The sequence below is a fragment of the Terrapene carolina genome, unplaced genomic scaffold, assembly GCF_002925995.2.
Source record: "Terrapene carolina triunguis isolate 2854851 unplaced genomic scaffold, T_m_triunguis-2.0 Scaffold234, whole genome shotgun sequence".
NCBI lineage: Eukaryota > Metazoa > Chordata > Testudines > Emydidae > Terrapene > Terrapene triunguis.
The window spans coordinates 5,420,595-5,434,397 of record NW_020664585.1 but is presented as its reverse complement, the minus strand read 5'-3'; the positions used below and the strand labels follow the sequence as shown (position 1 = coordinate 5,434,397).

General features: G+C 39.5%; 1 protein-coding gene across 1 annotated transcript in view; it reads right to left on the bottom strand.

Moving 5' to 3' along the window:
• The window catches only part of ATXN2 (ataxin 2), a 58,075-nt gene that overhangs the window by 29,780 nt on the left and 14,492 nt on the right, over window positions 1-13,803 (bottom strand). Inside the window, exons 8-14 of the mRNA XM_029912639.1 lie at window positions 13,675-13,766; window positions 7,726-7,923; window positions 7,011-7,189; window positions 5,094-5,303; window positions 3,585-3,644; window positions 1,619-1,816; window positions 374-481 (exon numbers count right to left, since the gene is read on the bottom strand). Of these exons, the coding sequence (XP_029768499.1) occupies window positions 374-481; window positions 1,619-1,816; window positions 3,585-3,644; window positions 5,094-5,303; window positions 7,011-7,189; window positions 7,726-7,923; window positions 13,675-13,766 (1,045 nt within the window). The remainder of the gene's footprint in view (window positions 1-373; window positions 482-1,618; window positions 1,817-3,584; window positions 3,645-5,093; window positions 5,304-7,010; window positions 7,190-7,725; window positions 7,924-13,674; window positions 13,767-13,803) is intronic.

Here is a 13,803-nt window from a genome sequence, read left to right as displayed (position 1 = left end):
ATACATTTACTTTTTGTTACTATGAGAACTATAATATCCAAGAAGCAAAAATCTTATGTATCATGAACATAATACTTAAAAGGGAAACTCTGGTCCATTTAAGCTTGGTTAAAAACAAGTCTTTACAAAACTAGTCAACAGAAGTGTTTCCATATTTTATTTTAATTTTGATGGAATGGTTAAGGAATAATAATCCCTCTGCAAAGTTCACTTTCACAGCTGCATGAACAAAAATTCTTACCTATAGAAAGCTGAAGCAACTGCCTAAAAGTCACTCTAATAAGAAGTTAACTTCACTAGTTGATACTGGGATTTGTGCTTACAATTCCCTAAATTACGCTAAAAATATTGAAGGGAACTTTTAGATACAAACCTTTGTTTTCAGGTTTAGTAAAGCTAGGAGAAATCTCACTTGGCTTAGCATTTTCCTTGTTTCCAGCTGCAGAATTCTGCCTCTGGTCCTGAAGCCTGGAATCTTTAGCTAGAAATATAATTTCAATTCAAAGTTACTTTCAAATATATATATTATGTATAGACACACACCTCAAAGAAGATGGTAAGAACTGCAGGGGAAGAAATATTTGAGGGAAAACTTTAGGCCAGAAGAGAACATAAGAGGAAGAAGAGGAAGCTAAGAACCATTTTACATTTATGAAAATTCTGTTAAAGGTAAGCTGCAAAGGAAAAATAATAGGCTTAATTTTTTTAAATGCTTTATGTCGTCTAATGAGAACCTGGAAAAAAAAAATTGCACTTTACATTAGAAATTCGGGGCCTGCCTGGGCTGAAGGACTATGGTGACTTGAGAACTAGTGAAAAGAACTCACAACAGTCAAGTGAAAGATTTAAACAGTTTGGATAAAGAAAGCCACTGTTAGAAAAATGAACCGCCTGGGCTCTTCAATTAAGGTTTTACAGATGTTTGGGAGTTCTGAGACCTTCAAGCATTCTGCTAACAAAAAATGGATTTTATATTGCTGATATTTTGGGCACAAGAAAAGGCTGCAAATTCAGTTTTAAAAAAAATCTTTTCAAGTCACCTTTAACTAAGTATGACAATAACTGTATGCTACACATTCTGTTAAGAGAAGTACAGAGGAATGGGGAGAAGTTTATTAGGCTTGGTCTACATTTAAAATATGCGTTAGCATAGCTATATCAGTCAGAGACATGGAAAAAAAACAACAACCTCACAACCGTGACTGACACAGCTATGCCAACAAACCCCCCCCCAGCACAGATGCAGACAGAAGAGTGCTTCTGCTGGCATAGCTAATGTTATCCAGATGTGATGTTCCTACACCAGCAGAAAAAATTCCTTCTGGCGGTGTATGCTGCATCTACAGTAGGGGCTATGCCACACTAGCTATGCAAACACAGGCTCTGTAGTGTAGACATAGCCTTAGCCTATCAAAATTTTTTTCAGCAGTGTTGCTGTGTAAGATACCCACCCCCACACTCAACTGACTATATACAGTGGAACACAATGCAATCAAATGCACAAAACAGAAGAAAAATTTTGTTTCTAATAGGAAAGAAGTGTAGTGTTTGGGTCAGTATATCCTTTCCCTTCACTTAAGACTAAAACTGAAGAATTTAAAGTATCAGAACACTTTACCTTCACTGGATGGGGTAACTGCTCTATTGGATGCAGGACTGGCAGGTGTGGGAGATGCAGCTGGGACAGGCATGGCAACTGATTCAGTAGGAATAGTACCAGCTTGCGGAGAGGACAGAGCTGGCCCAGCTGGAGTACTTCCAACACTGCTCTGTCTTGGCGACCTAGGCCTGTGTGTTTTAGGGGATAATCTTGGAACTAGAATAAATAGAAACAATAGTTATAGGATAGTTGAGCCCCTATAGCTGTTAAGTGCTTAAAAAAAAAATGAAGCCTAAGAACATGCTTTAAAAATAGTTAGTGCAACATAATACAATTATTGAAAACCTGTTTACCTTTCAGGTACATTTCTTAGTTCTTTATAATGCAGCATTTCAGATTACATGTAGGATTTGTCTGCAGAAAGATTCCCTCAATACACAATCACTGCCCTGCAGTCCTACAACGAAGCTGCAATTCCAAATCGGTCCAACCATAACAGCTCAGATTAACACACAGTTTCAGGCACAGCAAAAGAGGTGGCCCGCTATACAAACAAATGTAAAACACTTTTTTAAAAGTGACTGAAGGATATGAGAATCTTACACATGACTTGCTTTACATGCTCCTCTTTAGAGATTGATGCCTACTGGGAAACTGAAGTATTCCACTGAGACAGATACTTATATATGAAATTTGCTGCCACCCCAGAAGTTCTATAACTAAGAAGAAATATATGCATACAGAATAAATATTCTTTAGGAGACCACCTGCTCCTCCAGCCTATTCCTCGCCATATATTATAATCTGCTTTGACATTGATTATCTTGAAAGCAACTAGCTGTGATGCCAAAAGATTATGACTTCAAGTGAGATGAAAGAAAAGACTAAAAAAATATCCTGTTTTCATGTTAATAGCCCTATTGTATGTTAATAAAAGAAAGAAGAAAAATCACCAAGGAGAGTGACAGAATTGTACTAAAATAGAAAGCTTAAGGCAGCAGGTCTAAGAAACAGCCTTAGTCTATCAAAATGTGGCTATGCATTACACAATGACAATCTGTTCACATATTCTTTCATTAAAACAGTGTCTCCATTGCACAATCATCTAGAGGTCTAGCAGTGCTAAGCTTCCAGTTCCAGACTGTATCTCACTTGTTGGGGGCGGACTGTTGCTAACTCACTAAGACACAGTCCACACCATAAAAGAGTTTAAAAGCCTCTAGAGTAGACATTCAGTGTCATAAAAATAAGCTTTAAATACTATGCCTTCAATTAAGAGGCTGTTAACTGAAAATTCTGATTGAAAGAATTCAGAGCTATAACAGAACGAGACAGACCTATTTGTACTGACTGTACACAGTAATCCTGATTTATAAGAATGGAAAGGAAGCAATTTAAAACGTAGGACAGTTTTAAGAGAAACATGTAATTTTGAATTCCCTTATAAAGGCTTCACCTTAAGTAGAATTCCAACTTTTCTTGGCCTATCACTCTTACTTTCCTCTCTACCCAAGGTTCTTGTTCATATACAACTGCACATGAATTTAGTCATACAGCAGTTACTGAGGTATAGTTGTGGGAATGGGGCCTATACACTGTTACTCGCCTCTTCCAATAGCTTTCTTAGGACTACACTTCCTTTCAGCTAACTCCTAGGCATTTTCCTTCCTTTCAATTATGTTTAATTGCAGCAAACAGCTGACGGAACAACCCCTTTGAAGTTAAGGCAATAATACAATCATTTAGCAGATCTGATGTTTATTCAAAGGCTGAACTGCCTGGGAGTTTAAGATTCTGCTTAACATTAATATTCTAAAAACATCCCTAGAAAACCATCTGCAATAAGCCAAGCTATACCTACCCCCACTGACAACTGATGACCACGTCCCACCTGATGGGCTGCCTCGTGCCACTGTAGAAGTAGATGCTTCCCCTGGTGCATTATGAGATACAAATTCTAAGCCACTTGAAATTGTACCCCTACCAGTAGAGACTCTGTGACCTCGAGGGTGCCGTTGTGCCTTAGGAGACATCCGTGGTGGCCCTGGGAAGAAGAACACATCCCCACACTATGAATACCTAATATCTCTCTTACTGTAAGTGTAGCTAAGTTTACTATCCATTTTTACAACTGGATCTAAGCTCCAATTCCAGTAAGCTCTAGTAGGACAATAAAGTCAAGCAAGTTAAATAGGTGTCGACCATAACCGGGGTTCCATGGGTTCAGGGCAATTGGACACATGGGTGAATATTACTGGTCCAATCAGTCTAGGAATCTTAACTTGCCAATCATCTTGATATCTGAGCATGAATTCACTAGCAGTTACAAGCTTCATTAGCCTTTAAAGGAAAAATTTTGCAGCACCAATTTACTTCCTGAGAAATTTTAAATTCAAGAATTATGTGCATTTTAATATTGCTTACTGTGACCTGAGCCAAACAAACTAGTCTACTAGCTTCCTCTGGAGGAGTGTTGAAACCTGAACCATCTAACATGCTTCATTCCACACTTGTTGAATCGGAGCAGATAAAAAACAGTGGAACTTGCATGCCGGATTCTCAAGATTTTATTTAGTCAATAAGGCTAGCAATGATAGCCAAAAGCAATGAAGGAAACTCCTGCGGGTACGTCTATTACCATCATCTTTGAAAGAGATGATCTTGAGATTCTAGCAGGGAAGTCACGGCATATTAGTAATGGATTCAGCTGATCGGAGATTGCTGTGTCCCTTACTGAAGTTTCTGCTGAAATATCTATTTTGAGGGGCCATCAACTTTCCAGCTAGTGCACTGGTATGCAGTATTGTCTATTTCTTTACATGATTTGACTATGAATCACACATTCATGAGGTGCCCATCACCATAATACTGGAGTGCACCATATATAAATTTAGTTCAAACACTTCTTCACATATAACTATGAGATTGAAGAATGTGATCCTTTATATGTACTGTTAGCTACCAAAGGTATACCACGCTGCTGCCCCACTGATGTAAGCGTCAATTATGTCAATATTTTCTATAGGTTCATTTTTAAAGTAACTCATTCTAATCTCTTTTCACAGTGCACTTTTATCAAAAACAGGATTTTGGGATCTGTGAGTAAGCAGTTGGAATGAGTTTGGTTAACTGTTGTATGTGGTACAACATGACAAAATGCTTGAGATTTTTACAGCAATCCTAAAAACAACATTCCTAAGAAAGCCTTCTAAAAAAACTGCCAGGCCCTGTGTGTTGCCGTTTGCTAGGTTAAGACACTGAGCAGCGTTACAAAGCTGAGTTTATTTCATACCAACTCGGGAAATTTCACAGCTTTATATTTTGTTTTTGTAAAGTTTCTTTAAATAAAAAGGTTAATAGAAATAGTCTGATAAACTAAAGTTAAACACAAATTATAGGTTAAGTAATGAAGAGGAAAAACAATTTTGTAATTAAACTCACAAAGGAGTTAAACAAAGACAAACAAAAACATGAACAAATTGTGGTATTGTACCTTCTGCAGACATGCGTTTAGGCATAGTAGAGACAGGAGCTGGAGAACCATGAGCAGAGGGGTGAGACGGGGGCCTGGACGGCCGCGAGGGGGGCCTGGAGGGCGGCCTTGTAGGGGTGGCTGCCCGAGGTGGAAGAGAGTTGGGACCTGACTGGTAGCGAGAAGGTGGGCGAGAGGAAGGAGATGGGCAAGGCGATGGCCAGGGAACACCTGACAGAACAAATGATATGAAGGAAAGTATAAAAACTAAAGAAAAATTATGGGGGGAAAAAGGTAAACAGAAAAAAAAGTAAAATATGACAAAAATGATTTTTCATATGATTAACCCTTTGGGGACAAATTCATTCATTTCTACAAGTGGTAGAATAATCCCTGTTAGGTTGTTTTCCCCTCTTCGAGACTAGTCAAATTTAATATCTGAATGGCTCATGAGCTCCCCAAAGGGTTAATTTAGGATCTACAAATACTACTGAGGAATAGATAGTTAAAGCTTAAAGCTTAATCTGTTAGCCTGTTTATATACATGTTTCTCAGTACACATTTCTCTAGATAAGATGCATAAATAGCTACTAAAGGATCTCATACAATGATTCACATACAGTACTGACTATGCAAGCTATTACTTTTCAAACTTAATGACAATGAGCGATATCAACTATAGAAACTATATCTTTACAAAAAACAGCGGTGTTCAGTGTCTGATGTCTGACATTTGTGCCCCTACCACTTCTGTAGAGGGCTTATTTAAAATTTGTTTTTGAAACAAAGCAACCAACTTCATAATTTAAGAACATAATGCATAAACTTCTGACTGATGTGCATTCAATAAACTAATACAATGAACAATACAGGCACGAAATGTAGATTTCAAACAAAATTTATACTGTTTGGGCAGTAGTTGAGTGCTGCAGATCAGAACGTTTAAAGGAAAAATATTTAAGTAGTAAACATCACTTACCTTTATCTAGGTATTGCCCAGGTCTCCTCCCCAGAGCGCCACACTTGAGTATTATGTGCTGTTTTATTTCTCCACATCTTTAAATGTTAGGTTTTTTAAAAAAAATAAAAGTATTCCAACGAGGCTGGAGTATTACTGAACTCAATAAGCAACACATGCCAACAACTGAACGTCCAGTTCGCAGCATATAGGACTCAATTAGCTCTGTTAAAGGAAACAGTGCTGCACTTTGCTCAGTTACAGATATATATCTATATAGGTACACAAACGTACACACAGCCGAAGATACTCAAGAGTATTTATCTGGAGAGAAAACTTCTGGAGACCTTCCCTCTCTACCCAGTTGTTTTTCCTTCCTATTGCATATCTTAATCACGCCACACTAACTCACACCGAAATCAATGGGATCCTTTACACTGCTTTCAGAGGAAGTTGGATTGGGTCCTCATACACGAGCGCCAAGTGCTATTTCTTCTTATACTGCTGCCTCTTTCCCAAGTCACACCAGAAACTAGTTTGACATCTGGAGATCAGTACTTCAACTCTTCTCACACCCACCCACAACACAAAGCTGATCGTCACTAATTTAACATGTACAACACTACAGAAACGTATATCAGTCATCTAAAGGTCCATCTTCCCCTTCAAGTTTAAGGTATTTTAGCAGAAGGTAAACAAATTAAGTTCTCAGCTGCATGAAATTACCCACAATGTAGTTGAGTAAATATTTAAGTGTTCATTACCAGATAGCAATAAAAGGTTAAACCAAAGTGAAAACCATGAACTCTATATACTAGTCTGACTTAACCTTGGAAAAAGGAACATCAGTTTTTGCTATTTTAGTTGTAGGATGATTGTTTTGTTTTGTGATCAGTATTTCACATAACTTCATAGTTGCCACATTTTTAGAAACAAGAAGTCACTCAATTAAGACTCATTGATTTAACTGAGATACTTGCCTCCATTAACTACTCTTTGGTCTGCTCCAGAATTAGGACTAAAGTCTGAAGTATGGGATCCAGATCTTGAAATTGAGGGGCCCGATCCAGACGGGCCCATCCTTGGTGAATTTTGTCTGCCTCCTCCCCAGGACAGAACATCTCTATTTCGTTGTCCAGTTGGAACATACTTGCTTTCCCTGGAACAGAAAATTCCTTTCAGTGTTATAGCCAGAGATGGAAAATAAGAAATTATCTGACCAGTCAAAGAACGAATAAACTTTACTTGTATGTACCTTCCCCACTCCAATCAAAATGAAGGTAAATCCTACACCTCCTAGTTCAAATTTTGTACTCTTTTAATGGTTCAATTTCAGAACAAAAAGAATACTTACATGCAGTATGTAGCTGTCGATACTATATGTAAGCCCTCACAGTGTGGTTTCTATAATCCTGCAGGACGCTGGATAATTTAATGCTGAATTTTCAAGGTTTTTTGGGGCATTTTAGATGCTTTGATATGTGACATGCAGAGCCTACATTGCTATTTCCTGAAGTCTGTGTGAATTCAATATACTGATTACACTGTTTCTTCCCTACTCTCCAACAATTTGTCTTTTCTTTTTTAAAAACAGCCATAATAACTGGCAAAGACAAATAAGTCTCAATGCGTAAATTACTACTGTACTACGTTTATCTTTAACAAACTATGAGTAGTATTTTTCCCTTTAAATACCTAGTGTTCACACCATGTCCTTCTCGTTCACTTGAATTTCTCTGAACAGCAGTATATTTTTCTTCTTCTGTCCGGTCATCGTTTTCCAAGGCAACCCGAGCTTTGTACTGGGCACTTGATTCAATTTCTTCTGCTAATTGAGCTGCTCTTGCTTCCCGTTTTAAAAATTCTTCTGAATTATCCCTCTCTAAGGGCACCCTAAAAGACACAATGGGAAGGCAGAGAAATATATATTTGAAATTTATAAGTGTACAGATAATCCACAAAAAATACATTTACATAAAGCTAAGTTTAACAAACCCACAAGAGCAAGAAAAAACAGTTCAAGATTAAATGAAAGGTTGTTTTGTAACATACACGTTATTTCTAATTTTAGAAATTGACCAAATTCTAAGTTATTTCCTTGCTGACCAAAGTCCGAGTTCAAGGTGCAGCATTCCCCCCAGGACTAAAGATGTCCCTCATCACTAATGCCAAGTGAGACTCCAGTTTTCAACACTGTTAAAGGTATGAGAATTAGCTATCAAGAACTAAAGTTAAGGTTGTTTCTCCTTTCAGTTCAACTCTAAAGCTGAAGCTCTACAACTGGAATTTCCAGAGGAGCCCAAGGAAATAAGGTGTCCAAGTCCTTTTGAAATTCAGTGGAAGTAATCATCAGTAGGCGAGGACTGATCAGAAGCTTCCAAAAAGGGCGAGATGTGATCAGTAGGGATACCAGACCCTTCTTAGCCACATTGGTGCAATCAATGAGACTCTGGATCAATCTTGTTTAGTACCTTTAACAGTAGCAGTGTTCATACAGAAGTGCTTTCACCCATGAGATGAGGAACATGTCTCTGATGGATTGGGGATCAAGCTTCCCTCAAGAGCAATACCTGATGCATTTTGCACTGGCTGCCATAGCAAACAGATCAACCTCCGGGAACTCCTAGGCTATGAATATCATGTGGAGGACTCATAATTTAGGAAGAAACATCTGGTGAGGTTGTCTGCCATGGTGTTCTGAATACCTGGCCTGTAAGAAGCTCAGATGACTATGTGGTTGGCTATGTACCAATTCCAGAATTTTATCACTTTGGCACAGAGAGATGGAGGAACATGTGCCTCCCTGATGGTTGATATAATACATGCATACTACGTTTTCTGGCATTATCTTTACTGATTTCAATTTGATTAGTAGTAGACAGTGTAGACAAGCATTTTTGATGGTTCTCAATTCCAAAAGATTGATATGGAGAAACTATTCTTGTCGTGACCACTTTCCCTGTACCTTGTGAGATCCCAGATGTGCCCCTCCAACCCAAAAGTGAAGCATCTGACATTATCGCTACGGTAGGGGGAATCTGCAACAATGGAACACCTGTGCAGGTTTTGGTCCTTACACCGGTGGAGTGATCGTAGAACCCACAGTGGAACAGACAGTGAGAGGTCTAGACTGTGTTCGCTTGGTTTGTAAATTGTTCGAAGCCATGCCTGTAGATCTCGGCGGTGTAGTCTGGCATGCTGCAGTACAAAGATGCATACTGACATGTCTCAGCACCTGAATACAATCTCTTACTGCTACCTAGCACTGCCCTGAATCTTTGAGATGAGATGGACAGGGAGAGAAATCTGCTGGATAGTAGGTAAGCTGAGAGCCGGCACTAGGCATAAGCAGACTAAGCAATTGCTGAGAGCCCCAAGCCGCTCAAGGGAGCCCCTATTAATTATTAATACGTGTTTGGGAGGGCCCAAAAATATTCCTGTTTAGGGCCCCCAATGGGCTAGTACTGGCAGTGGGTAAGCACTGCTTCTCACTGCATCCAGGGAAGCTCCTACGAAATCTATACTCTGTAGTAGAGTCAAAACTGACTTTTCTAGGTTGATTTGAAGGCACAGGCTGGGAAACCGGGAACACATGATCTTTACTGATGTCAACACTTCCCAACACAATCTGCCCAGATCAACCAATCACCCATGTATGGGAAAACGATTATACCCAAACAACGTAGGTGACTGGCAATCACTGCCAGAATCCTTGAAAATACCCTCAGTGCTGACGATAGGCCAAAAGGGTGCGTCGTGTATTCATAGCTCTTGTTTTTTAGAAAACAAACCACTTGTGTGAAGGGTAATTAGTGACATGAAATATGCATCTTGTAGGTCTAGAGTTGCAAACCAATCTCCTACTTCTAATGAAGGAATTATTGTTGCAATTTCTGTTGCTTTACATATTTGTTTAGAGACCGGAGGTCTAAAATTTGCCTCTACCCTCCATTCTTTTTTGGAATCAGGAAGTACTCTGAATTGAATACTCTTCCCCTGTGTTGCACAGGAACTGGTTCTATGTGCTCCTAAATGTAGAAGAGAGGTCACCTGCGGCTCTAGCAACTGATCATGAGAGAAGTCCCTGAAGAGGGGAGAGAGAGATTTGAAACCGTGTAACCATATGTTATAAACTTCCAGGGCCCATTTGTCCAACATTATATGCTCCCATGCACCCTGAAAATGAAAAAAGGAGGCATCTGAAAGGAGGGAGGGAGGCAAGATGCTGCAGCTATAAGAACTTGTCAGTTGAATGGTTGAGACTTTCTACCACCCCACCAAAACTGTCGCTTGGAGGACACAGAAGGCTGAGAAGATGTAGCTGAAGGAGGTTTCTTGAGTATCTTAGTTTCTTTGCTGGGGGTTCAGAGGGTCTACAATACTTTGAATATGGGTCTGGGCGTGTTCTTTGGGCTGCCTGAGACCTACTAAATCTCTTTTTCTTTACAAGAATGTAAATCCCTAGGGATCGCAGCATAGCTCTTGAGTCCTTTAAAGTGTGAAGAGATGTATTCGTCAAGTCCACAAAGAGCTTGCAAGCATCAAAGGGTAAGCCTTCGAGAATACTCAACCTCTCTTGTAAAGCCCGGCAGCTGTACCCAAGACACTCTTCTCATGACCCCTGCAGTGGAGAGGGACCATGCTGCAGTATCTGCCGCATCCAAGGAGGCCTGGAGTGATATCTTTGCCAGGAACTGACCTTGTATAATGGATTTAAACTGGTCCCAATTCTTCTGGTAGATGCTAACTCATAACACATTTAATTATATTAGTGAAACAGTTGTATTTTCCCATGAGTGCCTGACGGTTTGCTATCCTGAAGTGTGGCTGAAGCATAAGATTTACAACCAGAAAGCTCAAGCCTGTGGTGGGTCCCTACTGTACAGGGTGGACTTCAAGTTATGCTGTCTGCCTTGTTCATTAACAGCCTCCACTACTAGAGAATTCAGAGCTGGGTGAAAAAACAGAAAGTCCGATTCTTTAACTGGAACATATTTTTATCCTCCCTCTTGAAGATATGCAGTGTGGTAGCAGGGTTTTGCCAAACCATGTGAGCGGGCTCCACAAGAACGTCATTGACTGGAATGGCAATCTTCATAGATGTGGAAGTGTGTAAAATATCTAGGAGTTTATGGTGGGACTCCTGAACCTCCTCCAAGAGAGTCTGCATGTCAGCAATCCACATCAGGTTCTGAAACTGACTGAAGTCATCTGCCATAGGAGATGGGGAAGGCATGGCAGCTTCATCAGAATAGCCTCAGGACAGGAGAGGCACCTTTTAAATCACAGGAAGCCCAGCATTCCTGAGCAAAACTGGCAAAAATTTAACCCCTAAAAGGTGGAATCTCTTAACTATACAACTACCTCTATGAATAAAAAGGGGTTGGGGTTGTTTGTTTTTTTAAGAAAAGATAAAACAAAATGAACAATTGTTCCACTAACCGTAACACTATAAGGTAAGTAACTATCTGAGAAAAAGCTAAATATTACAGAACAGGCACACACTTGACTCCATCTCAGGCCAACGGTGGTGGAGAAGGAACTGAGGGTGGTTTGCCCGCACAGCCCCATATAGCCTTTGCGCATTCACAGGCCAGACAGGCACAGCTACCAAAAATTTCCATCAAAGGTGCAGGTGCCCCTGAAGTGGAGCACACACAGGGACACTGCTCTAAGAAGAACTTGACACTTCTGCAGCAGACACTAAATCATTTAACATCTTTCTCCTTCCAGTCACTAAAATGCTGAGTGAAATCCTGCTTTCCAATTTCACGCAGGGATAAGATTAACATGACTGCTCACACAGCACTTAATCCAAAGACTATCAATGACAGAGCTCAAATGGAGCTGTTGCTACAAACAGAACACAAAATACTACCTTTAGGCCACAACAACTTTTTGTAAGTCTTACTCCATTGTCAAGAATTTAAACACCTAGAGCACAAGGGATTGGTCCTCCCATCAGATAATTTCAGCTTTCAAATATCTTGGCACTCTCTCTAGAGCAGGGGTTCCCAAACTATGGTACGCGTACCCATGGGGGTACACCAGACATCTTTGGGAGTACATGGGAGATCTTGTGTAATGCTGGATTTTATCTATTAATTATTTTATTTATTGCATTTTCATAATAGGCTACTCAGTCAGAGCTTTAAAACTATGGGAATTTATTATATAAAATACGGTAGTTAATTTACATCAAGATGTACCAATGAGAACACAGATACACTGATGTACAGAGCCCTCACTTCCAATCACCGTACAGGACGGGTTCAGTTGCCCAGCAACTGTCCATTCTAACTGAGCTCAGAACTTTGTCAGTTGTATATGTCACACTATAACTATATCTGTTCGTAACAGTGAAATATGGACAGATGGCTAAAGACAGGTAGTATTAAGAAGAATACACAATGTATCAGTGATGAGAAGGGATGGGGTATGTGGTCAGCTGGTAGGTCTGGAAGTGGGTACGCAATAAAAAAAGTTTGGGAACCTCTGCTCTAGACAAAAGAAGCTTGTCAAATGGATGTGGAAGTCCAGAATACATTTTAAAAATATGAACATAACTTTTATAGGAAAAAATGCCTATCCATGCAGCAGTATTGATGGCAACCTGAAAAGTGGTAGAGAAAGTGCGTTTTCACAGTCTGTATCAAGGAGAGGACAAGTAAAAGAGAAATGAAGGTGAGAGCCAACACACGATTGTCTACCTATGTTAGGCATTACTAAGGTGCCTACCACCTTGATATACGACAGTTTATCAGCACAAGAATTAATCAAATATGCTTGTTGGCGTGTAAGTATCTAGTTTATGAAGTTGTTGAAGCACAGCTGCAAATGTAAAATAAGTATTCAAACTCAGGAACAACAGAATCGGACAATGAATCCTTTGCCAGAGACTTTTTTTTTTTAAAACACATTCAAACAACAGGAATTTAGCATGTTCAAAGAAAGCCAGCCTTCTTCCCCCTCCTCCAACTACAATCTCCTACAATTTAGTGGGAGAAATACAGAGCCAATTTTGCTTGTGTTGCTCTTGCAATGATTGGAAAACAGTGAATTTTTCCCTTGAGATTTAAAGTCATCTTTACATTTTTAGTCTGCTCCCATAGCTATCAGAGGACACAGACACAAGAGAGATATTTACAGTTCAAAAAAGTACAGAGGGGTTACAGCAGCAGGGTCAAAGTTTTGTTAAGTAAGGCTAAGAAAGTTATGAGTTTTTTGGTTCAAAGATTGAGAGGACAGTTTCTTAGAAGTTGTGGTCAGTTGAAGTACCATTAAAAAAAAAAAAAAAAAAAAAAAAACCAAACACCACACACACGCACGCCAAAAACCAAATTTGAGTAGCACTGCAACCCTGGGTGCCACATCGCAACACCACTCATTAAAATTTGGCCCACCTAGCCCTCCGCCATGACAGAGGGGCACTCAGGCCAAATTTGAGTGAGCGACATTGCGACCTGGCAAGTGGGGATCACAAGGCCACTGAAATTAGTCACAATAGTACAAAATTGCAGTGTGTATCATTTGCATTTATCACTCCAGAAAGTAGGTAAAAATTCTGCATCTAAATTTATAACCTGAAGATGAGCTATGGAGAATATTAATACAAATCTAAGAACAAAATATTTTGGAACTTACGTATATGAAGATAAACTGCTGTCATAAGTTGATACTATGCCATAATTTTCTTCATTGTAACGAAACATGTCATTAGGATCCCATCCATTAGACTAGAAGAAAATGAGGTTTATTTTTCAAAGTGACACT